Source organism: Solea solea, chromosome 15, assembly GCF_958295425.1.
Source record: "Solea solea chromosome 15, fSolSol10.1, whole genome shotgun sequence".
Classification (NCBI taxonomy): Eukaryota; Metazoa; Chordata; class Actinopteri; order Pleuronectiformes; family Soleidae; genus Solea; species Solea solea.
Window position 1 is genome coordinate 15,734,029 of NC_081148.1, and position 22,724 is coordinate 15,756,752.

The following is a 22,724-nucleotide window of genomic DNA, read 5'->3' on the forward strand; positions in this document are numbered from 1 at the left end:
GCATGCACAGAATTAAAAGTAGAACTTTAACCTGCTATAATGGCACACTCTTCTATAGCAGTGAAGAGCAGAGGTTTCCCTGGAAATCTATACGGGACCTGCTGTAGGTAAATGGTCTGTATTTATATAGCACTTTTCTAGCCTTGACCACTCCATCACATGCAGACAGCACTGGTGCCAGGACAAATTAGCAGTTAAGCATCTTGTGGCCTGTAGACTAGAGACAGGAATCGTTTGTAAGATGACCCATGTAGGCTGAACATGCATGGCTGAAACATCTGGTTTTTCATAGAGCAAACAGTTTGGACCAAAGTAAGCCTAGCACAGATTAGAGTTCTGGCTACCACAGTCCACTTTTCTAGTTTGAAAAAAATGCCACCATTTAATAAATATTGTGGCCAACTTGTTAAATAAGGTTAGGATTTTCAAAAACACCAACAAAAAAAATGGATTGGAATCACTTTAATTGTTAAAAATTTACAATGACAATTGGCTCTGGGTCTGAAGCAGACAAATCAAATTTTTGTATGCGAGATACTGATTTGCAAACAACGGGAATCAGAACAAAAGAAAAAGTCTACAAAACTTAGTCAGACATGGGACATAAAGTAATGCCATTCATTCTTAACACACAGAGCCATTTGCAATTAGGTCCTGCGTGATACCAAATGCAGCTGGTAGAGTCCGATCAGGACAGCCAGCCAATTCTATTTCAAAAATGTACATGTGACTCTTTAAATCTGTGAACCTGAACATACAACACCCAGTAAGCGAAAAAGGGGATATGCAACTCAAATTATGTAAAACTCTGCTCAGTGAAGCAGGGAGAGGCGCAAGCTGCATGTCACTATATACAATCTCTTTCTCTCGTTCCACTTACACCAAAAGCCCCATACATTGCCACCATGACATCAAAATATCAACGTTAATTTTAAACAGAAATGGCAATCGTTTAAGTCTATTAAAAATGAAAACGGGACAATAATTAAAATTGGAAAGCAGCACTCTTTTTTTTTCCTTTCTTTTAATTCCCTATACACGAATTTGTGTCATCTCCTTTTATACCCACACATGGCGTTTGCAGTGAGCCACGGCCTAAAACACAGAGACAGGGGGTTAGATAGGCCTGTCCAAGCAAACCTGCAAGTAAAAAGTGAACATGGATAATGATGTGCTCAAATACTCACATTGCATCGAATTGCTGTCTGCATGCTCTTGCACCAGAATGAAGGTCCCCAAATGCACTGCTCCATTCCCAGTAGCATGGGCCCGCCTTCAGGACAGGCTCCTACTTTCTGTTACAAAAAACAAACAAACAAACACATCTCTCAATGGCCTGCAGGGATATAGTGACAGCTAGGATATAAGGGATATAAGACAAGATTTAATTTCCACATGAGTTGTCTTGTTATTTATTAATACTGGTCACTCTTTACCATGCACACAAATTCTGGGTCAAGCATCTGGAGCAGCAGCTGGACCATCATTGGCTCGTACTGTACAATCATCTGGTCACACTGTTGATAGAAACACAGAGTTAATGTACAGTAGTTTCCTGAAGACATATTCAAATTACAGAGTCTAAGACGATGCAAGTCGTTACCTGTGTCTGAAAAGATTCAGGCAGGAAGCGGCACACTTTCCTCACAGCCTCCTCGATCTGTTCCTCTGTTGCGTTCTTCTCCAGAATTCCATCGATGTAATTGACAGCCATCTTGCACACCTCACAGTAACCACCAGTCTTATAGAGACTTTCATCCAGTGGAGCTGGAAAGAATGTGTAGCCATGTGTGAGGGAAAAAACTAAACAAAACACGGGCGATACAATAGAACCTCACACCTCTGTTGAAAACTTACGGACAAACGCACGGCTGGCATCAGTGCAGAGCGCCAACACTGTGCAGATGGTCTTTGGATCAGCCTGCTGCACCAGCAGCTCAATGATGGCCTGGCCATAGGTCTCAATCAGGTCTTTACACTGGGCAGTCAGAGTGGAGGGCAGAAATGTGCACACCTTCTCCACAGAATGAATCACCTCCTCCTGTGAGACACACACGTCAGCTTGACAACCAATACAAAGCTCTGTCACACTGGTCACTAGGTCACATTAGACAATTACAGAGTCATACATTTTTGCCGAACATGAGCGACAAACTATATGGTTAAAGAAAGGCTGCACCATGGCATCCAGAGAGTATGTACATCTACTTCATGCTTAAAATGTGAAGTGTGACCACTAGATCAAATGCATGCGTGTCGCACCTCTGTGGTCTGATCCTCCAGCATGTCTTCCAGCTGCTTCATCACATACTCGCAGATGGCACACTTTGGGGAATCACGGACACGCACCATGGGCTGAAACAAAGAATTAATGTCTCATGAGTCCAATACTGTCCCACAAGACTGATATTTAGCTCAACCCATCAAATGCTGGGAAGTCAGTCTGACCTTGTCAGACACAATCTTGGTGGCAGGGACCATCTTGAGAGCGGGTACAGCCTTGGTTGCTGGTACAGTCTGAGCAACCTGCAGCTTCAGCATGGGAGTGGACTTCTTCAAAGCAGCAGTACAGAAGCCAGCATGGACACACAGATCTTTGGGTTCCTGAGGACAGAAACAGTTACTTTAGGACACGCAGCCAAAGGTCAACAAATGTTGCTACATTGCATGCTTTAAAAAAAAAAAAAAAAAAAAAAAAAAGCCATGTGCTTTCATCGCATTACCATCCATGCAAGTCCCCATCGCACATTCAATAAACCCAAACAAAAAACAAAGGTGATGCAGTTCTGTTACCAATACGAAAACCACAGTGCAGGACACACCCATACAGGCAAAATTATTTTTTCCTTTTGCAGCTCTGTAAGACCAGCCATACACAGTACAATAAAATGCTGAGCTCATCACTGACAGCCACTTCTCATCCAAACTAAAAAAAATATTTGTGACCCCTGTGATTAAAAAAAAGGAAGCTGGGGCAAAACATTTCCAGTGTCCATGGCTCTCAAAATACTGTAATTAAGAGAAACGATCATTTTATTTTAGGGGCTGTAGAAAAAAAAGAAAGGAAAAGAAATCGCGTTACCGCAAGATGATTTATTTGAGTAATTAACGTGGTAACTATTTTGAAGCTTGATTTACACACACATCCTACTGAAGCTCCACTGCAACCTCGGTCCACAGGTCTTGTTTTATAGTTTTTTCTTTCTTGTGTAATAAAAAGAACGGGGTTTCGGAAAACAAAGACAATCAAGGGAGTCGCTCGTCGGGTGAAAACAGAAAAGGAAGCTCGGGAAAATCGACCACGAGCCGAAAGAAAGATTGCGCTAAAAGATAAATGGGTAAGAGAGCCACATTTGAGTATGTGCAAGTGCAGTTGTTTGTTCAAAAAGAAAAAAGTTTAATGCATCCATCCTATATTTGTTACTAAACTAGCAATATTTTAGATGTCTTGCATGATAAGTCTTAGATATCTTTCATGATAATAATAATAATAATAATAATAATAATAATAATAGGTGTCTTCTGCTAGTGCTCCAAATGTTCTCCTCCACTCAGCTTGTCTGTGTCATTGTGTTGAGGTGAGTAGACCAGATGATGTGGGCTGTACTGATTGCAACAGAGTCTACTATTGCAAGACTACAACCATTTTCCATACTTCGACTCCACCCAATTCCTCCCCCCAGACAATTTTACAAACTGTGGCTATGCAAACATCGGGACCATTTTAAAAATAAATAAATAAATAAATAAATAAATAAATAAATGACATAAAGGTGGTTACAGCCAATTAGTGATGAAAGGTTTAAATATAACAGCACTGTATTCTTATTTGATGTGAAGACTCAGCAGAGGATCTTAATGTGGCTCTAGAAGCCATGTTCCAACAAGCACTCCAAGTCATCAGCCAAACATTTGTGCTCGGGTCAAGCCTTGTGCACTCACTCATAATTCAAACAACAATAAAACATGCGTTTCTACGGGGTGAGGTGAGTAGTTTGGTGAGGTGAGTAGTTTAGTGGTGTGAACAGCACAAAAAAGCAGGAGCTAGTGGTTAAAAAGGCTACAGGCTGAACACAGAGACACCTACCTGTTCCTGGGGAGCCCAGAGCAGGACAAAACAGAGCAAGGCAACATGAATGGAGAGGAGGAAAGTGAAAAAGAAATAGATGGAATGGAAAAAAAACAAACAGCAGAGATTAAGAAAAAAAGAAAGAGTTCTGAAGATATACATAAATTCTGTGAGCAAGCCAATGGGGGCTTAGTGCCACCAAATATATACAAATAAACAGTGTCATTAGCTTTGATGACCAGTAAATATTAGAATATCATGCTCTTTTTACATTGCGACTTATGCCAGAGATACAAGTGAAGACAAAGGTTTAGAAAACTCACCATGTTCATGAGCATGTCAACCACAAGGGTGCCATACTGAGAGACATACTGCTTGCACTGCAAAGAGGAAAAGCATTAATATACAGCATGTTTGGTACAGAACATATTTAAAAAAAAACCTTCCTCCTCTTACCATTGCAGCCAAGCCTGGGCCCATCAGGTCACACTGACTCTCAATATTCGCAATAAGAGAGTCAACAAATGAGGCGTTTGTCTTGGCTTCTTCTTGAGCGTCGGTCAGGAACTTGATGCAGTCCTGGCACACGTCATTGGTGTCCTACATGGATGGTCAGATCGAGATAAAGAAAATAAGACTAAGTAGCGGGAGGACATCATGTTCTGTGCGTGTGGCTACAGAGAGCGCTTTATAAAAAAATAATAAAAATAAAAAGTGTACCTGCTTGGGCGCCTCCTGCTTGGGGGCCTCCTGTGGATAAAGTAGCTGAGGCACATTTAAGAGGAAAGGAAACACTGGATGGGAAAGGTCTATCTGGGGGATTTCATTTGACTTAAGTTGCTCCTGGGCCTGGGCTTCAATCTTTGCCAGAACTGCCTGCTGAGACTTACACAGGCCTATGGCACCACACACCACACTAGGATCCTCCTGCAAACACAAATGTATGTCACTTTTTAACCACATTATAAGGAAGTGATTTAGTCAAGAGCTTTATAATCCTGATGACGCACAATCAAATGACTGATAGAAACGGTCTATAGAGAAGTTACATCTTTATAGAATCTATGAAGTGAACTGTTCCCACTGACGTTGACGCGGGTGAGAGTTGAAACAAAGAAAGCTGCATCAAATGTTTTCTTGGTCATGTGGTTGACACAATGACAAGCCTGTTCCCCTTTAGACTCAGGCTCACTTCCTCATCAATAGCCTTCATTTAGCTCATTGCTCTTTGCCCACAGTCACGTCACCTTTTCCCTTTTTTTATATTCAGGGGCAGATGGCCCGATTCAAGAGTCTGAAGTGAAGCTGAAAAATAAACTGACATACAAACCAAACTTGAATAAGTTTGAAGAAGATCATTAGTTAAACATGCGTTTACAGCTCATGAGAAAGTGTTTCTTAGATCAGACCTTTATTTATTGGCATCAGCTAAATTAAAAAGGCTAATATGCAGTGACCCTAACCAAATAATGTTATTTCAGCTAGTTCTGTTCCAAACATCGCCTTCTTTTTCCTCATTTCAACAGGTCTTATTTAGACAAAACTCACCAGTTCTCCAGTAAGGATTCCCATGATGATGGGGAAATAGTCATCCACCATCTCCTTACACTCAGCTGCCATACTTTGATCGGGGATGAGCTGACAGGCTTTTTCCAGGTAACCAAGAACCTCTCCCTGTAATCACAGATATAACAAAATATCAGTCATTCAAATTGTTTTTTTGTTTTTTTTTGTTTGTTTTTTAGATACAGTCACATGAATAAATGTTCTTATCACATAAAAAAAAGAAATCTTACCTGAGTGGCATTTTCCTTCAGTATCTGCTCTACCACCATCAATACCTCTTTACACAAATCACATGGCACTGTTTTCTGAAAACAGATGATTGGACACATGAAGCATATATACATTTCACAGGAGAGCCCAACTCTAATGTGTGTATGTGGATGGACGCCACAATGGACATTTATAAAGATATAAATGTATAACAACATATGTCATTGTGTTACATTGGGAAAAGGATTGATTAACTATGCAACGCCTATTTTGCAGACCTGTGACAGCACACTGTATGTGTATGCATTCAATCTTTCTATTTTGAGAGGTATGCGTTTGTTAAGCATTACACACAAGAACGTACTCTTACCATCTGAGGCTTGTTCCACACATTCTGACTACAGTGAGTCACAGCTCCACACAGGGATGCCGTCTTCACATTCTGACACCAGTAGGGGGGGCCACGAGCACACTGCTCTGTGCCAAGCAGAGGGGTCGCTACAGCTGCAAGGTTGACAAAAAAAAAAACATTTAAGTTGTACAAAGCCTTAAGAAAAATTCACTTTAGAGATCAGGAGACATATTACTGCTAAGGCACAAGCAGAAATCGTCTGTAGTTTTCCCACTTAAATTCAATTTCTTCCTTTAGAAGACCCGGCATCCATAATTTTGCATTTTATGTCACCCTTAATCCACCAAAAATGACTATGTTAAAAAGGTAAAGAGTTGACTCTTTTACATTACTACCTTTTGGTGAACTGGCGTGGAACAGGTAGTTGTGGCTGTGTGTGCACACAATTATCACAGCAGTTTGTCATTGGTGTGTGAAATGCAGAACAATAATTGTCAGTAGGAACCTAAAAACGTTCCTGGTACATTTAGTGGAAACGTGGTTTAAAAACTTCCTCAAATAATTACTGAGGGAAGTTAGGCTTCTTCCACAAGGCTACAAGGTCAGTCAAAATGGACTGGACCTGACTGAACATACAACATGTATTTATAGTTTAAGATTGAATTATTAGATAAGTTAACTTACTTCCCTGAAAGTCTGGTCCCACTAGTCATGTATGCCAAAATAGTAATAGGCGTTTCCACCATGAAGCTAAAACTCCCACAAACAATGAGCACTGTGGGGGGAAAAAAGCTGCTTAACTGTTTTGTAACTGCCATCAAGAAAGAAAAAAAACACTAAATCCTATTTGTTTGTCCTGCAAAAGTTACATTAGCATATGCCTCTACCACCTGCCACAGAGTACCATTTAGAAAGCAACAAACCAAGAACAGACACCATTAGCCATGTTTCCTGCTTTGTCTTTTACTTGTTAATGAGTAGCCTTCTGTAATAAGGTCCAAGAACTGGAACAGAGTATCAACAAGTGTCAAGTCACCCAATTCTTCCTCTTTGCACTGTATCAGTAAAGTTACAGTGCAGGCAGGGCACTCCCACGGGTCATGTGAGCAGTAAAAATAAGTCATTTACAAAGAAATACACAGCAGCAGAAAACAACATTCAATACACTTCTTGTAACCGTCTAGACAAAACAAGTTTTTATGAGAGGTCAGCAGAAAAGTGGAATATTGGCATATTTTTGCCTGAATTTGTGTGGCTGTGGTTGGGAAACTTATCAATAATTTGAGTGAACATCATGTGACACAGTGGAGTGCAAAAGATAATCCACATTGTTTGTTCAACAACATGTTACCTGTGAAACTGTTTCAGTGCAACAGGCTGCACACTAAGTGGCCCAAATAGTTTTGCTGAACAATACGATTAAGCTCTAAAGCTTTTAACAGCTTCCATAAATATACATTATTTCCTAAATAGTCAATACACAAAACACACACTGAGCTAACATGACTTGGGGAACCAGTACTAGCGGGCTGAAAGAAATGGCCTCTGATAAAGAGTAAATAAATGACATTCAATTCCTATCAATATCCCAAAAACCACACAGTAAAATGGGCTCATTATTCCAACAATAACTCGATCTATCTATTGACCTCACTGCTTGAACATAAAGATAAGCCAGTCAGACAATTGTTGCACATAAAGTGCACATGAAGACAAATACAGGTATCTAACTGCAAAGGAAACCAAAAGGAACACAAACTGAAAAGGAAACATTGAAGTTGTTGACATTTTTGTTAATCGCTGAAATGAAACTTGCCAGCTGTGGGGATTTAGGAGTTTGAATAACAGAATATGAATGTTTGCCTTCCATCAACACCCTTCCTTGAGCCTAAACAAGGACTTTCAGCATGGTGAGGTAGACAGTATATTACAAAAAAACATACTTATTTAAATTAATGCAGTGTGCAATGACAGAGGCGTGGGTAGATAAATTACTCAAAATGAATCTTTTTCCCATTGCTTAGTAGGGGAGAGGATTGTCTGGATCATGAGGAAGTAGAAGTCGTGTGGTCAAGAACTAAATTATGTCCAGTAAATCCAAAAAAGTTATTTTCTTATTATAGTAAGTTTGTTTGAGGGCAGGAATATGCAAACATTTATTATTATATTTTAGTCATCGTGTGCCTGGTACTGTAATTAGTAACTGATTGATATTAAAACAAGCCCTGTGATTTTCTTAAATTGTTCCTTTCTCTTTGTCATAAATGTAATAACTTAAAATCTTGGGTTAGTGGACAAAACAAAACATTTGAGGATGTGTTTATTTGGAAGTTTTGAGGTTTGAGTTTGCCGTTTTGAGAAGAAAAGCGATTCATTTGTTGGTCGGCAGGTAGCATAATGTCGTGTTTTGCTTATTTTTTCCTTATTAATTGAGAACTCAAATGTAGCAGCATTTCTCTTAACGAATACATATAGGTCAGGAATTGTTTACAGCAGGAGCGACAGTGAGTCCAGACTGAATATATCCACAAACTAGCGTGTTGTCGATATTTTTCCATGTCTACAAAATTTAATTCTGACCCAAGATTAGAGTTGGGGCGATAGCAAAGTGGCGCTAGCAACGAAGCTAAATCCTCAATAACAATCAGCCGAACCACGAGCGAAACCTCAAAGACAAAAGGTCAGTATTCAGTCAAGCGCTGCTTCATTACGAATTCAGTTCATATTTAGAAAACGGACCGAATAAGGACAAACACATGATTTGTTTTCACAACATATTTTAAGCCAGTATTGGCTATTGAAGTTAACATTAGCTTGCTGCTTCCGTTGAGCAAAGCTAACGGCTGCTTCAAGCGTTTCCGCGTTTTACGTAAAAGCACACCTCGAATGATCACAGTTCGTGTTTATTTTAATTTAACTGAACAACGACCCAAACAGCATCGCCTATTAAACACAATACACCATTCATTTCCGTGTGTGTTGATATTACCTGACGACACGAAAAGTAGAGTTAAAAGCAACATGACAGTGCTGTTTTCCGGCTGGTATCAGTTGTTTGTGTTCCTCGCTGGATACTTGTGAGCAAACTGAGGAGTAGATATTTCTGCAATGCAGCCGCTGGACCTTGTTGACGTCTTTAAATGGTGTCTCACTGTCAGCTGACTGCTCAGCCAGACATGTGACTCTGCCTCCCTTCTGGCATTGATCAGAGGCAGAATTATACTTTCAAGTAACAGTATAGTTTCAAAAACACACAGGTATCTAATTACTGAGCATGTTTAAAATGGTGTTTTGCACGAGGCAACACATTTTAATTTTAAAGCTGGTGGCTGAACACTTCACACTTTCTAAATGTAAACTCATCTGAAAGACATTGAGATTGTCTTATTTTCTATAAATCTGACTGATCTGATTATTGGCTATTTGTTCAAGTATGGTACATGCTGTGGTGGAAAGTAATGAATTACATTTACTCGTGTTACTGTAATTGAGTAGGTTTTTTGTGTACCCCTACCTTGTTAAAAAGTTTCTCACTTTCACAGATATAAAATCACAAAGGGCTTTACAATAAAATAAATACAATAAATAAATAAAGTAACTTTTACTTGATACTTTAACTTGGGTACATTTTTAGACTAGTACTTTTACTTTTAAGTAAAATGTTTTAAAAATAGTGGTACTTTTACATGAGTATAATATTTCAGTTCTCTCTACACCTCTGGGTACAGATGAAACTTTACAAACAGTGGTGTAATGGACAAAAACGCTGCGTGATAAAGTCCTCTCTTGAGTCACAAGACACACACTGAAGTGTGTACAGTGGTGACAACATGAGGAGTGCCTTTCTTTCTAGTGGAGAAAAGTGATGCAGTGCCCTAAAAGATGCCCTTGTAACTTCATTTCCTATGGGTGTCCTTTCAATCAAAAAGGGTGCTGTTATGGAGTTCCCTACTTCATGTGTCCCACCACTCAATATCAAGTAATAAGAAGTAATTTTTTAATGTTTTTTTTGCATACACCTTTTATTGTGAACTATATACCTTTCCATTTAAAAATAAACACTTTTATATTATATAATAATTTTGCCCCTGCCCTTCCAAATGCCTGTGCACGCCAGTTTACAAATGTCAACTGGAACAACTCAATAAGCCTGAAAAAGGAACTGTTTTTTGCCCTGTAAGAAGTCATGTTTCAATAAAAGCTTTTAAACCAAACTGTCAGTGTATTCCATGCAAAAGACCCCACAGTTTTTCAAGAGCACCCATGTGCACCTTGAGTCTAAACAAAAAAGACAGCCCACAGTCACACCATCCACAAGCCTGAGAAAGTCCTTGAATAACCTGATAGCCTCATAAAAGGCATGCAATTTAACCCAAACTGGGAAGCTCAATGCCACCGTCTTGTGGCTTTTGAGTAACCTAAACTGTTTTCAAAACTGTAAAACCTTACACTTCAACTGAAAATGAAATTCATACCACAATACTTCTGAAAGAAGGGTTTTGATCCAATTTATGTGGTATATAAAATGCAGTATTCAGTAATAATCTGAACTGAAACTTTGATCGTTAGTTGCTAATGAAATTCAAATGATCATGAAACCAATACTAACTATTATTCTAAAATAACTTGCATCTTGATTGAAAGAAGTAGTTTATTATAACATAATGTCAAAATGCATATAATCCACAACGAAAAATGTGAAAGATGGAAGGAAGCCTCTCACTGGACATCATCTGGATACAAGTCGCAGAAACCTGTAAAACAGAGGGGATAGCTATTATACAGGGTTAAGTTACAGCACAGTCAGCAATGTACAAACTCAATAAAAGGACGGTTACGTCATAAAACCTCAGTTTCAGTTGTTTTCTTTCACAATAAACACATACAACATTTCTGACGAACATCCAATATGAGGGTGTTCGAAACTGAACTGAAAAATAAACTTGTCAGCCATCTAGTGGACAAAGTGTGTAATAACAACATCCAACATTAAAAACAGGGAGGTATATATAAGTGGAGGTTTATCATGTGTCCAAAGACATTCTTACAGACAATTTTCTCATGGTGTCCTAAATGTACCTCTGAGCAGATGAAAGACTTCATCTCTTTTTGTCTCAGTTTACTTTCATACCACATTTATGACAGGGAACAGAGGATTTATCTAATTCATACAAGTGTCTAATAACTGCCTGACTGTGTAAACCTACACATACAAAGTATCTCAACTAACACTGGCAGCTAGTGCCTGTGCTGGAGGGAAATCGTTATCTTCATGTGGCTGTATTATTGGAGTATTTCAGAGATGGATTTTGCTGCAGGTCATCTGTTTGAAAGACCAAGCTGTGAAACCAAAATGTCCATCACAATAAAGCAAGGCTATTTTAATTTTAAAGCAATTATATTCTAACATACTTATGGGTTGTATATTCAATTTCTGCCAATGAAAACTCTAGAATTCTACAAACTGAACCATTAAGGACTTTGTTTGTTGGTGTCCGGCGGACTGGTCAGGGTATTTGAGAAACTGGTGATCTCTCTAGGGCCTTGGTTCTCAAACTGTGGTACGTGTACCACCAGTGGTATGCAACCTTCCTCTGGTGGTACTTGGAGGAAACCTGAAATGATGTTGTACTGTATATTCACCAGGGTATGTGATCAGAATGACGAGGAATTTGGAGCAGAGTGCATAGAAAATGACACAAATAACAAAAAATAAGAATAGTTAGAGTCATCTACTAGTGTCTGAAGTATGTGTGAGGAAGAGGGGGGTGATGAGAGATGAGAAATTATCTCATTGGGAATAAATCTGCTTCCTGAGAAAAGGTCGTAGTTAACTTTGTGTGCACACAATAAGAAGTGACCAGTGCGGGTGTACACGTGCAGGTATCCATGTGTGGGGAGATTATATGACTAGACAATAATAATCTTAACGTTGTTTTATGCTGCACTTCAGCCACATCTTCTGTTCCTTACATTCAGTCACAGTTGGGGGCCACAGCATTGGCTAGGAGTCTGGGCGTCCTTCTTCAGCACAGTAGGCCTCACCACGTCCACGTCACGGTGCAGGTGGTTCAGTAAGCCTGGCAGGACGTCGGGGGCTGCGTAGAAATCCACCAGAAAGTAAGTCCCTCGTTTGTGCCTCTCGCAGTGTTTGGTGATTTTGTAAGGTAACAGTCTCTCTCCCAGGTTCTCCAGTTCTCTCACCACTGCGCCCCGCTCCATCAGCGTCTCCACTGTCCGCCGCAGAGCAGCCGCCGTCTCCGGTCGCTGCATCGCCTTCAGAATCAGAGCCAGTTCGTAGCGAGGCATGGCTTCAGCGACCAAGTTCTCGACAACCAAACTATCTATTCAGCCGCTTCTGAGTCAGTGTCACCTCCCGACGATCATGTTATGGCACGAGGAACAAGGAAGGTCTTTGGTGATGACGTGTGAAGAATGCGACAACGACATGGCTAAACATACCTTCCAAAAAAAAAGAAAGAAACAAAATAGGGACGTTATGTAACATGCGGCGTTCCAGAATCTAAACATATAATGTAATAACCACATCGATTAAATTAGTCACCATAATTTTACATGAAGTCGTTTTTAAAAGAAAAATGAAGAACCGGAAAAAGAAATACAGAGACGTCTCACTCTACGTTGCTTTCCTGATACCACCGAGCATACATTTATTTACTGTTTTTGAAAGCCGATCTTATCTTTCAAATATACATAAAAAGAAAAATGTAGTATCATTGTTTATTAAATTTGATTTTCTGTCCGCCGGACAACGTGCTTATCTTCTCCTCAGTCTACGTCATCTTCATGCACCGACTTCCGGGCCATTCCTCCTTCCAGAAGAAGCGTGTTGAAGATGGCGGAGAAAACCTCAGTGCCGAGTGATCTTTACAAATGCGTGTATTCATTCCTGCGGGATAACAAGTTCGCCAAGGCGGCGGCGCAGTTTCTGAAGCAGACCAAAGTGGTAAGGAGCCGTTGCTGTGTGTCTCACAGTCGCGCGGACGTTGTCTTTTCAGAAAGTGCGATGCGGCGGAGTTGGCGCACGAGCTCCGCTCGGGAACGTGCGGCCGGAGAAGTTAGCACGTGTGTGTGAGAGGGCTCATTTTTCTAATAGACAAATGTATTATTCACAAACGATGTCTCAGCTGCCACTTCTCCGTCCTGAATTTTAGAACGTGTCATCATATTGTGAGCGAGACTCGTGTACAGGGAATTTTAACTTTATGTCTTTTTCCTCTGCAGACTCCACAAGATGAGAACGAAGAAAACCTCGTTAACATCTTCAACTTCTGGGTGAAGTAAGTTGGCTATTGTTAATTGAGATTATAACAATACAGATTAACCTGCATTTTTTTGAATTGTTTTATTTTTTAAAACGTGCATTTTTACAGTCACTGCAGTCCCAGTAGTATCTCAGGCTAAATTTGGTTTCTTTTATTTGTTCCTTAAAGGCATCGGTAGATACTATGTTCAGTTTAAAGAGGGAACTGCTCAAAAAAAACAAAACAACAAATTCAAGCTGGTTGTTATGAATGATATGTATATTGTATTTCGTGATCCAGTCTCATCTTGCCATCACTGTCTTTGTAGGTCTCCTGAGGCCAAGAAAAGGAAAGCGCCTTCTAATGATGGAGCTGCAAGCGCTTCCTCATCCAAGAAAGCGAAAACCACAACAGAGAGCTCCAGTAGTGATGACTCAAGCAGCGAGGATGAAGGAGCTGTTGCAAAACCAACGAAGACAGCCACTGCAGGTAATATGAGTCTGTTTGACTGTTTGATTCCGTTGAAATGTGGTACACAAACGACAACATATTCAGAGCCCACTCCTCTTTGTTTTAGCAGCTACTAAGGTCCCTGCTAAAGCAGCTGCAGCTGCTAAAGCTGCATCCAGCAGCAGTGAAGACTCCAGTGACTCTGAGGAGGAAAACAAGGCTCCTGCAAAGGTAGGAGGAGGAGACGTCCAAGTTAAAGCTGCAAACCATATCTAGACATTGCTGTAATTTTAAAGCCACCAATCTTTGAATTTTTATTTTAATATTTTTTGCTAATAGGCTCCAGTGAAGCAGGTCGCTCCCACTCCTGCTGCAGGAAGCAAAAGAAAAAAGGACAGCAGCTCCAGCAGTGAAGAATCTGACTCTGATGATGCACAGCCTGCAAAAGCCCCTGTGTCAAGTCAGTTGATTGTCAGATGTCAGTAATATTGACCGGAAATTTGAGTTGATGATGAAAGTGTGTTTAATCTACCTGCCGTACGTGTCTCCTGACAGAAGCCAAACCAGGGGCAGTGACAGAATCCAAACCATCTGCTCCTGCTAAAGGTGCCGCAGGGAAAAAAAAGCAGGAGTCCAGCAGCAGTGAAGATAGTTCCTCTGACTCTGAAGATGACAAACCAGCTAAGGTATGCTAAATAATCTGGCAGTTTATTATTATTATTATTCTTATGATTTTGATTATATGTATTTCCAAAGTTTATAGTGGTGTTATTGACCAAGGCCAATTAAACCCTAATGGATGTGTACACTACGTCAGATTTTAACTGCACATGTCATGTGTTCTGATAGGCTCCAGTCAAAGCTGCTCCAGGCATAGCCGCTCCAGTCAAAGCTGCTCCAGTCAAAGCCGCTGCAGCTGAATCGAGCAGTGAAGACTCTTCATCTGAAGATGAGGCTCCTCCCAGCAAAAAAAACAAACCTGGTGTGTTTTATTTTTTGTTTTATCTTTCCCAGTATTGTATGCACAATGTCTTATGCATCATATTTAACAATGTCATGATATTAAAGACGTGTAACAATTTATTTTAGTTATAGTTATTTTTCCTCATTGTGAAAGTAGATCAGGTATCTTTCTTTTGTTTATACTTGTCAAGACCTTTTTGATTATGATGTGACATATAAAAGCAAAAAATGGCTCACTCTTTCCCAAGCTTGTTTCAATGATATTAAACAACACATATTGTGTTATTACACCAAGGCCTTCTGTAACATGTCATAATGCTAGTTCATGTCCTCTGTCTTGTTAGGAGCGTACAGTGCGGTTCCACCTCCTGCTTCAATCCAGAAAGCACCAGCTAAACCAGCAGCAAGCAAGGCCAACCCCACTGTGGCCAAAGCCGCTGCAAAGAAGCAGGAATCAAGCTCAGGTAAGAATTTGGTTCTGATATCCTCTTTTTTTTTTTTTCATGGCCTGATGCCAGTAACATAAATCTTTCTTAATGCCCATGATCTCTCCAGATTCAAGCTCCGATGAAGAGGAGGCAAAGAAGCCACCAGCCAAAGTCACCCCAGCTAAACCTGTACCTGCTAAGGCTGCACCTGCTAAAAAGGACGATTCAAATGAAGATTCATCAAGTTCAGAGGATGAAGAGGAGGCAAAGAAACCTGCAGCAAAGGTGACCCCAGCAAAGAAGGTCACAGCTAAACCTGCACCTGCCAAGACCACCCCAGCTAAAAAAGACGAGTCCTCAAGCTCAGGTAAGACCCCCTTTTTTTTTTTCAAAAAAATGTCTCTACCTGTTTTACTAGACCAAAGACAACACAGTCCGTTGTGCACTGGTACATCATGTGTATCAAAAACGTTCATAAGATGGATCTTCTTCAATCTCAAATTCAGACAGCAGCTCTGAAGATGAGGCTCCTTTGAAGCCTGCCACTAAAACTGCAGCCCCAGCAAAACCTCCTGCTGCATCCAAACCCCCAAGCAAGGTGGTAGAGAGCAGCTCGGATTCCTCCTCTGATGAGGAAGAGCCAGCTAAAGCCAAGCCAGCAGCCAAACCAGCTGCCAAGCCAGCCACCCCAGCTTCAAAGCCTGCTACACCTGCAGCAAAGCCTGCTCCTGCAGCAAAGAGCAGTTCTGACTCCGACTCATCCTCTGAGGATGAAGAACCAGTCAAGTCTAAACCTGCAACCCCAGCTTCAAAGCCTGCTACACCTGCAGCAAAGCCTGCTGTAGCAGCAGAGAGTAGCTCAGACTCTTCTTCTGAGGATGAAGAACCAACAGTAAAAGCCAAGCCAGTAGCAGCTGCTAAACCTGCTACCCCGGCCAAGAAGTCTGTTACACCTACAGCAAAGCCTGCTGCTGCAGCAGAAAGCAGCTCAGACTCATCTTCTGAGGATGAAGTACCAAAAGTGAAAGCCAAGCCAGTAGCAGCTGCTAAACCTGCTACCCCAACTTCAAAACCTGCTACACCTGCAGCAAAGCCAGCAGCAGAGAGCAGCTCAGACTCATCTTCTGAGGATGAAGAACCACCAGTGAAAGCCAAGCCAGTAACAGCAGCAGCTAAATCTGCTACCCCGGCCAAGAAGGCTGCTGCAGCAAAGCCAGCAGCAGAGAGCAGCTCAGACTCATCTTCTGAGGATGAAGAACCACCAGTGAAAGCCAAGCCAGTAGCTGCTGCAGCTAAACCTGCTACCCCGGCCAAGAAGGCTGCTGCAGCAAAGCCAGCAGCAGAAAGCAGCTCAGACTCATCTTCTGAGGATGAAGAACCAACAGTGAAAGCCAAGCCAGTAGCAGCTGCTAAACCTGCTACCCCAACTTCAAAACCTGGTACACCTGCAGCAAAGCCAGCAGCAGAGAGCAGCTCAGACTCATCTTCTGAGGATGAAGAACCACCAGTGAAAGCCAAGCCAGTAGCAGCTGCAGCTAAACCTGCTACCCCGGCCAAGAAGGCTGCTACCCCGGCCAAGAAGGCTGCTGCAGCAAAGCCAGCAGCAGAGAGCAGCTCAGACTCATCTTCTGAGGATGAAGAACCACCAGTGAAAGCCAAGCCAGTAGCAGCTGCAGCTAAACCTGCTACCCCGGCCAAGAAGGCTGCTACCCCGGCCAAGAAGGCTGCTGCAGCAAAGCCAGCAGCAGAGAGCAGCTCAGACTCATCTTCTGAGGATGAAGAACCACCAGTGAAATCCAAGCCAGTAGCAGCTGCTAAACCTGCTACCCCAACTTCAAAACCTGCTACACCTGCAGCAAAGCCAGCAGCAGAGAGCAGCTCAGACTCATCTTCTGAGGATGAAGAACCATCAGTGAAAGCCAAGCCAGGAGCAGCAGCTAAACCTGCTACCCCGGCCAAGAAGTCTGCTACCCCTGCTAAGAAGCCTGCTACCCCAGCTTCAAAACCTGCTACACCTGCAGCAAAGCCTGCAGCAGAGAGCAGCTCAGATTCTGACTCTTCTGACGATGAAGAACCACCAGTGAAAGCTAAGCCAGTAGCAGCGGCTAAACCTGCTACCACAGCAAAAAAGCCTGCTACGCCTGCATCAAAGCCTGCAGCAGCAGAGAGCAGCTCAGATTCTGACAGCTCAGCCTCTGAGAATGAGGCCACCAAACCTGCAGCCAAGAAGCAAGCTCCAGCTAAAGCAGTGGTCCAGAAACCTGCTGCTGCTAAGACTCCTGCTGAATCCAGTGATGACAGCTCCAGTGATGAGGAAGAACCCAAGAAGGTAGCACCGCCACCCAAACCCACACCCACAAAGGCTGCTGCTGCTCCAGCAAAGAAGGCCAAAGAGAGCAGCTCTGAATCTTCAGATAGCTCTGACTCCGAGACCAAGGTCACCCCTGCTAAACCTGCAGTCACAAACGGCAAAGCAGCAACACCCAAGACAACCAGTGCAGCAGCCAAGACTCTGGCAAAAAAAGGAGAATCGTCCAGTGACAGTAGCTCTGAGGAGGAGGAAGAGGCCAAAAGTACAAAAGTGACAAAGGCTCAAAAACCTGCTCCAAAAGCAAAGACAACTCCAGCAGCTAAAGCCAAAGAGAGCAGCAGCTCCTCAGAAAGTTCATCAGACGAGGAGAAAGCACCCCAAAAAGCAGCCACAGCGCCCACCACTCCCACTGAAAACGGTACGTCTCGAGCAAATACTGAGCATGATGATAAAAATGCATTTAGGAAATGGCGAGAGGGCCTGCAATTACAATAAAAGATTATTTACAATACTTTTATTGACCCAAGAATTGTGTGCTATGGAACACTTGTAATGTTTAATGGCATACAATTGTTTTTTTTTCTTTGGATTCATCTAGGTACCAACGGAAAGAGAAAAAGGGATGAAGAATCTTCAGAAAGTGAAGAGGAAGAGACGGAGGTCGTGACACCAAAAAACAAAAAGGCAGCAACTACGCCTCAGACTTTCCCTAAAGCCAACAAAAAGGTAAGACTGAACATTTGTAGGTTCTGAAACTAACAAACGGCTCATGACAGCTGGATAAAAGTGATAATTTCTTAATGGTAAAATGATCAAATTTGATGGAAACAACTTGTCTTTTAGTCTTCCAACGTACCTTTCCGTAGAATAAGAGAGGAGGACGTTGATTTGGATCCCCGTCTTGCAGACAACTCCTTTCACGCAAAGGTTGGTTCAGTTCAACGGCTCACAACAGCATTGCTTGAAGTTGCTGGGAATACGCAAGTAATTTACCATCATGTTAACTTGTTTTTTTTTGCCATTCTAGTTTGGAGCCAGAGGGGACTGGGGAGAGAAAGCAAACGATGTGCTCAAGTTCACAAAAGGCAAGTCATTCCGCCACGAGAAGACAAAAAAGAAGAGGGGAAGCTACCGCGGCGGTGCCATCTCCACCACGGTCAACTCTATTAAGTTTGACAGTGATTGAGCGCCTCATCTTCCCGATTCCTCACACCTGAACTCTGTTGTCCCTGTGTGATAAAGACTACCGGTTGTCTGGTTCGTCCCTCCACATCCAGTCTGTCGTTCCCCGCCCAGCCAGTTCAGTGACCAGAGAAATGAGAAACCGTAAAACCTGAGCCAGCACCAACCGTTTTGTTAGTAGCTGCTCTGGGTTTGTTATGGAGACAGTCATCAAACAGTTGTCTGATGAGGCAACAGGAGAAGGCTGTACCCAACTGTGAATGCAGACTCTGCCGTTTGACATCTGCATGACATCATTACACTTATAGCCACTAGGTGGCTGCACACCACCTGCTGATGGTAGAATTCTAGTCTCTGTTGGGCCCTTTTTCATTTTGATTTAATAATGTATGTCACGCTTGAATGATTTTCTTCTTTTTTTGGGGGGGAGGGGGAGGGGGCAACTTACTTCATTATGTGTATGAATGACAAACATCCCAAGTCTACATTATGTTTATGAAAAGGGCTATTAACTTTAGTGGATCTGATTCGAAATGGTTAGTGGATCATGTTTAAATGGGAGCGGGTGTGTACTCGGGCTTTTTTTCCTTACTTTTACATACATACATCTGAGTAGAGCTGAGTTTTATACTGTGTATTTATTAAGTTTTATTCCATTCTGACCTTTAGGACCTCCATTGCTTGTTCCAAGCTAATTTCAAGCCATTTTGCATTTGTTCATTGTGACGTTAGGATGCCCCAGTCAAACCCGTCGTTCCTGTGTTTATTATTGGTATTGATTTAATCGTTCATAAATTTAACAGCGATCCATTATTTTCTCTCATTTGAATTTACTGTATGTACTTGTAATTTTTTACTTCTACTTTGTGTAGCTGTAATTAAAGACCTAAGAATTCAAATGTTGTGAATGCATTTCTGTCTGGCCTTAATTTGTTTGTCTTCGGTTTGAGCACTAGATGGCAGTGTAACACATGAAGTGATACCTTTTTTTTCTGTTTTTCCTTGAGGCTATGGATCAGTGGTTGGAGTGGCTGCCATGTCCAGGCCCATGTTATTTGCTGAACATGGTGGTAGATTTTCTAGAGTTTAACTACAAAAGAGAAACAAGCGTTATCAGGAATTGCAGTGGTAACAGCACAGACTGCTTGAAATGGACACTCCCCCAATTTAATAGAACAGAACACCCACTGTTTTCAGTTCAGTAATAATAGGACAGGGTTGCAAACAAAGACTTATTTGTCATTTCTCTGGATTGGAGAAAACATTGTGGAGTAAAGACTTATTATGGGAAGGGAAGGACTTGATTAACATTTGTGGTTACCAGATGGGATGTAGGCATGTTGCATGTTCTCCCTGTGTGTGTGGGGGGGGGTTCTTCTGGTTCTCCGGTTTCCTGTCCAGGGTGTACCCCCACCTGTCAGCTGGGACCAACACCAGCGGCCCCACGACCCTCATTGTGGAGGATAAAGTGGATGAAAGGGGCTCTTTAGCACTTTCTGGAGCTCAAAGGCTCAAACTGGCCGAAGAGGATGGGGAGACATGCTGGGATACTCTTCCTCATCTTCCTCGTCCTCTTGGTAAAGAGTTGAATCAAAGGCTTTAGGGATTTGCACTGACACATCCCTGGGCAGTTTGTTCTGGGCTCTGCGGCCTACGTGACCATACGGGCAAGAAGATATAAAGAAGAATTTATATAGCTATTCTAATTGAGTGGGCTGCAGTTGCCAAGTAAAGGGATATTAAGAGTAAAAGGAGTGGAAGGCCCCTTCAACTAACCCTTTTATTAAAAAAAAAAATCTTAGTCCAATTTGTTTCCATCTCATTCAGCACCTGCACTTAGGAAGCAAACTCGAGCTAAAGCACTGGTGAAAAAACCCGCCGCTGGTGCTAAGACTGCAGCTGACGCCATTGATAACCGTTTCTCATCTGAATCTGTAAGTCCGACCATGTCCTCTTGATGGATTCTGAATCATGGATGATGTGGTAGTCTGAAGTTATCGGAGCAGCTCCTCTCATCCCCTGCTCGTACAAGATAAAGATAGGGCAGTCTTAACAGTGACAATGACATCTTTTCCTTATACCTGTGTGAACTGTATTTAATGCCATTGCTCATTCATAGGTGTATTATTCTTGTGTGTGCCCCTGACACGCATGCAAGTCTTGCTGTGCACGAAGCCTGAAGAACAGCACATGCACTGTACAAACAGTTCAGGCCTGTACATGCGAAAAAGAAATTTAGTGTACATTTCTGTGCTTACACATGATGAGGTGTTGACTTAGTGGGGGAGGTCCGCAGCCTCACTAAATATAGTCTTCCCTCCCTAGTCTGACAACAAAGAACCACAGAGCGTAGCCTCGCTGCTCGACGAGCAGAGAAATTTGACAGCGCGTGCTTTGGGTTTACATGGCCAAGCTGCTGAGACACTGTACAGCTGCTAGTGTCAAACCATTACAGGGCAATTTTCCCTGTGCACACTTGCTACATTTGGAGGTCATACTGCTCAGCATCATGCTGTATTCTACAGCGGTCAAAGAAATTAAGTTGCAGTCTTAATTCTTGTTAGTCTTTACCCAGTAGATGTTGCTTATTAGAAAGCCATTGGATAACTTAAGGTAGACATTTTGGCGTCTGCCTTTTGGTGATCCGTGGTTTTCATCGTTGCCAAACGTGTTCAAATGTTTCTTTTCAGCGCATTTGGAAGAACATGCGTGCTCTTCTGTGTCGCAGTTGGTCCCGAGTAACACTGCCCATGTGTGAGCAAGCAAAAGAGCAAGCCAGCTCGTTTGAGCCAAACGCAGTGCTGCGAGTGTGTGCTGCAGGACAATCTTATAATGGACAGCAGAGGCTGAGGACTGGCCGTCCTGTCCATTTCAATTAGACTAAACTGCTGACTTCTCTCATACTCTCCTGACACACAATCAAACCACTGTATAAAACCAGCAATATTTGGCCTAAAAACACACTAATCTTCCGGTGTCCTTTTCACAGAGTGAAAGAGTGAAAATGAGAACATGGCAGCACAAGTCCAGCAGCCCAGTCGTTCAGAAATCAGTTGTATATTTTTTTAAAACATCTTTAATAAAGCATTTCTTTCATCACACACCAGCGTATATATATATATATAAAGTGTTAATCTGAAGAATACACAGTGAACAGTACATTTTAAAGCAAGTCAAGCTTCTTGATCGTTTCGGGGCAAAGTGTCGCGAGTAAAGTGGCCGTGGGAGCTAACAGATTGAAGAGGTGCTGACAAGATTATAGACTTTTGGTCTGTCCATCCAAAGAAACATTAAATTCTGATGTCAGCGCAGAACAGCCATTCAGCAGCATTTGAACTGCTGAAGGTCACATTAGATTGATTCACCTCTCGTCTTCCCCTTTGCAGTAAAATGTGTTCAATAAAGATATTGGAGTGCTGCTTTTAGTGAAAAACAGTTCATCCACCGACACTGCATTCCTCTAAAGAATATGGCAAAAATATACGTATTTTCTACGACGTTTGATGGTATACTTAAATATATACAAATACCCACAATGCCTTCTTAGACAGGCATATTAGAGAGGCCCTCTCGGACACGAAGCGCTGTGTCAGCATGCTTCAGTCACTGTATTGAAAGCTTGAACTACATTAACAGCGTTAATGATTGATGATGCCCCACCGAGCCGCTGTTCTTAATGAGTTCATGGCATTAATTGTGTATTTAAATTCTCAAGACCTGTGGAAGCAGGATGCCTTTAATGCTTGACGTGTTGTTGTTGTTGTTTTTTTTCCCCCACATGCTGTCCGTCTCCTTTGCTCACACATTGCCTCCTATGTTTTGGGTGTGGCGAAGTCCCAGGCAGTGTCCTGGGCACACTTCACCATGGCTCGCACCAACCGAGTGAAGCCCATGTCCTTGGGTTTCTCCAGTCCACGCATCAGCCGTT

At 42.1% G+C, this 22,724-nt stretch overlaps 4 protein-coding genes across 6 annotated transcripts in view; 1 reads left to right on the top strand and 3 right to left on the bottom strand.

The window, feature by feature from the left end:
• Positions 1 to 447: 447 nt before the first annotated feature.
• psap (prosaposin) lies at positions 448 to 9,346 on the bottom strand. The gene is made up of 14 exons (XM_058651792.1): positions 9,187 to 9,346; positions 6,216 to 6,349; positions 5,866 to 5,940; positions 5,618 to 5,743; positions 4,790 to 4,996; positions 4,526 to 4,669; positions 4,393 to 4,449; positions 2,449 to 2,604; positions 2,263 to 2,355; positions 1,858 to 2,041; positions 1,604 to 1,767; positions 1,437 to 1,517; positions 1,188 to 1,295; positions 448 to 1,095 (listed from the first exon to the last, which is right to left on the bottom strand). Exons 1-14 carry the CDS (start codon positions 9,218 to 9,220, stop codon positions 1,060 to 1,062), a joined length of 1,599 nt encoding a protein of 532 aa, XP_058507775.1. The 5' UTR covers positions 9,221 to 9,346; the 3' UTR covers positions 448 to 1,059.
• Positions 9,347 to 10,834: 1,488 nt separating this feature from the next.
• Positions 10,835 to 12,647, bottom strand: mrps6 (mitochondrial ribosomal protein S6). Its single transcript, XM_058651713.1, has 2 exons — positions 12,171 to 12,647; positions 10,835 to 10,951 (listed from the first exon to the last, which is right to left on the bottom strand). Exon 1 carries the CDS (start codon positions 12,504 to 12,506, stop codon positions 12,177 to 12,179), a length of 330 nt encoding a protein of 109 aa, XP_058507696.1. The 5' UTR covers positions 12,507 to 12,647; the 3' UTR covers positions 10,835 to 10,951; positions 12,171 to 12,176.
• Positions 12,648 to 12,993: 346 nt separating this feature from the next.
• Positions 12,994 to 19,695, top strand: nolc1 (nucleolar and coiled-body phosphoprotein 1). 3 transcript variants are annotated; one of them, XM_058651711.1, is made up of 13 exons: positions 12,994 to 13,164; positions 13,443 to 13,498; positions 13,791 to 13,951; positions 14,043 to 14,143; positions 14,252 to 14,372; positions 14,468 to 14,598; positions 14,762 to 14,894; positions 15,220 to 15,339; positions 15,431 to 15,670; positions 15,810 to 18,032; positions 18,213 to 18,340; positions 18,458 to 18,541; positions 18,642 to 19,695. In XM_058651711.1, exons 1-13 carry the CDS (start codon positions 13,054 to 13,056, stop codon positions 18,798 to 18,800), a joined length of 3,768 nt encoding a protein of 1,255 aa, XP_058507694.1. In that variant the 5' UTR covers positions 12,994 to 13,053; the 3' UTR covers positions 18,801 to 19,695. The 3 variants fall into 3 exon arrangements, with proteins under 3 accessions (XP_058507694.1, XP_058507695.1, XP_058507693.1); XM_058651712.1 differs by having other exon boundaries at positions 14,040 to 14,143; positions 18,481 to 18,541; positions 18,642 to 18,779; XM_058651710.1 differs by having other exon boundaries at positions 12,995 to 13,164; positions 14,040 to 14,143.
• A 2,150-nt stretch (positions 19,696 to 21,845) lies between these two features.
• micu1 (mitochondrial calcium uptake 1) overlaps positions 21,846 to 22,724 on the bottom strand; it is a gene marked incomplete in the record, with an annotated part of 25,680 nt that continues 24,801 nt past the window's right edge. The window contains 1 exon segment of the mRNA XM_058651428.1: positions 21,846 to 22,724. Coding sequence (XP_058507411.1) covers positions 22,609 to 22,724 — 116 coding nt within the window.

Coding starts and splice junctions, on each gene's coding strand:
- nolc1 (XM_058651710.1), top strand. CDS start 13,054: ATGGCGGAGAAAACCTCAGTGCCGAGTGATCTTTACAAATGCGTGTAT. Junction 13,952..14,039: donor AACGAAGACAGCCACTGCAG/GTAATATGAGTC, acceptor TCTTTGTTTTAG/CAGCTACTAAGGTCCCTGCT. Junction 18,033..18,212: donor CACCACTCCCACTGAAAACG/GTACGTCTCGAG, acceptor GGATTCATCTAG/GTACCAACGGAAAGAGAAAA.
- psap (XM_058651792.1), bottom strand. CDS start 9,220: ATGTTGCTTTTAACTCTACTTTTCGTGTCGTCAG. Junction 1,768..1,857: donor TGCCAGCCGTGCGTTTGTCC/GTAAGTTTTCAA, acceptor CATTCTTTCCAG/CTCCACTGGATGAAAGTCTC. Junction 1,296..1,436: donor ACCCAGAATTTGTGTGCATG/GTAAAGAGTGAC, acceptor TTTTTGTAACAG/AAAGTAGGAGCCTGTCCTGA.
- mrps6 (XM_058651713.1), bottom strand. CDS start 12,506: ATGCCTCGCTACGAACTGGCTCTGATTCTGAAGGCGATGCAGCGACCG.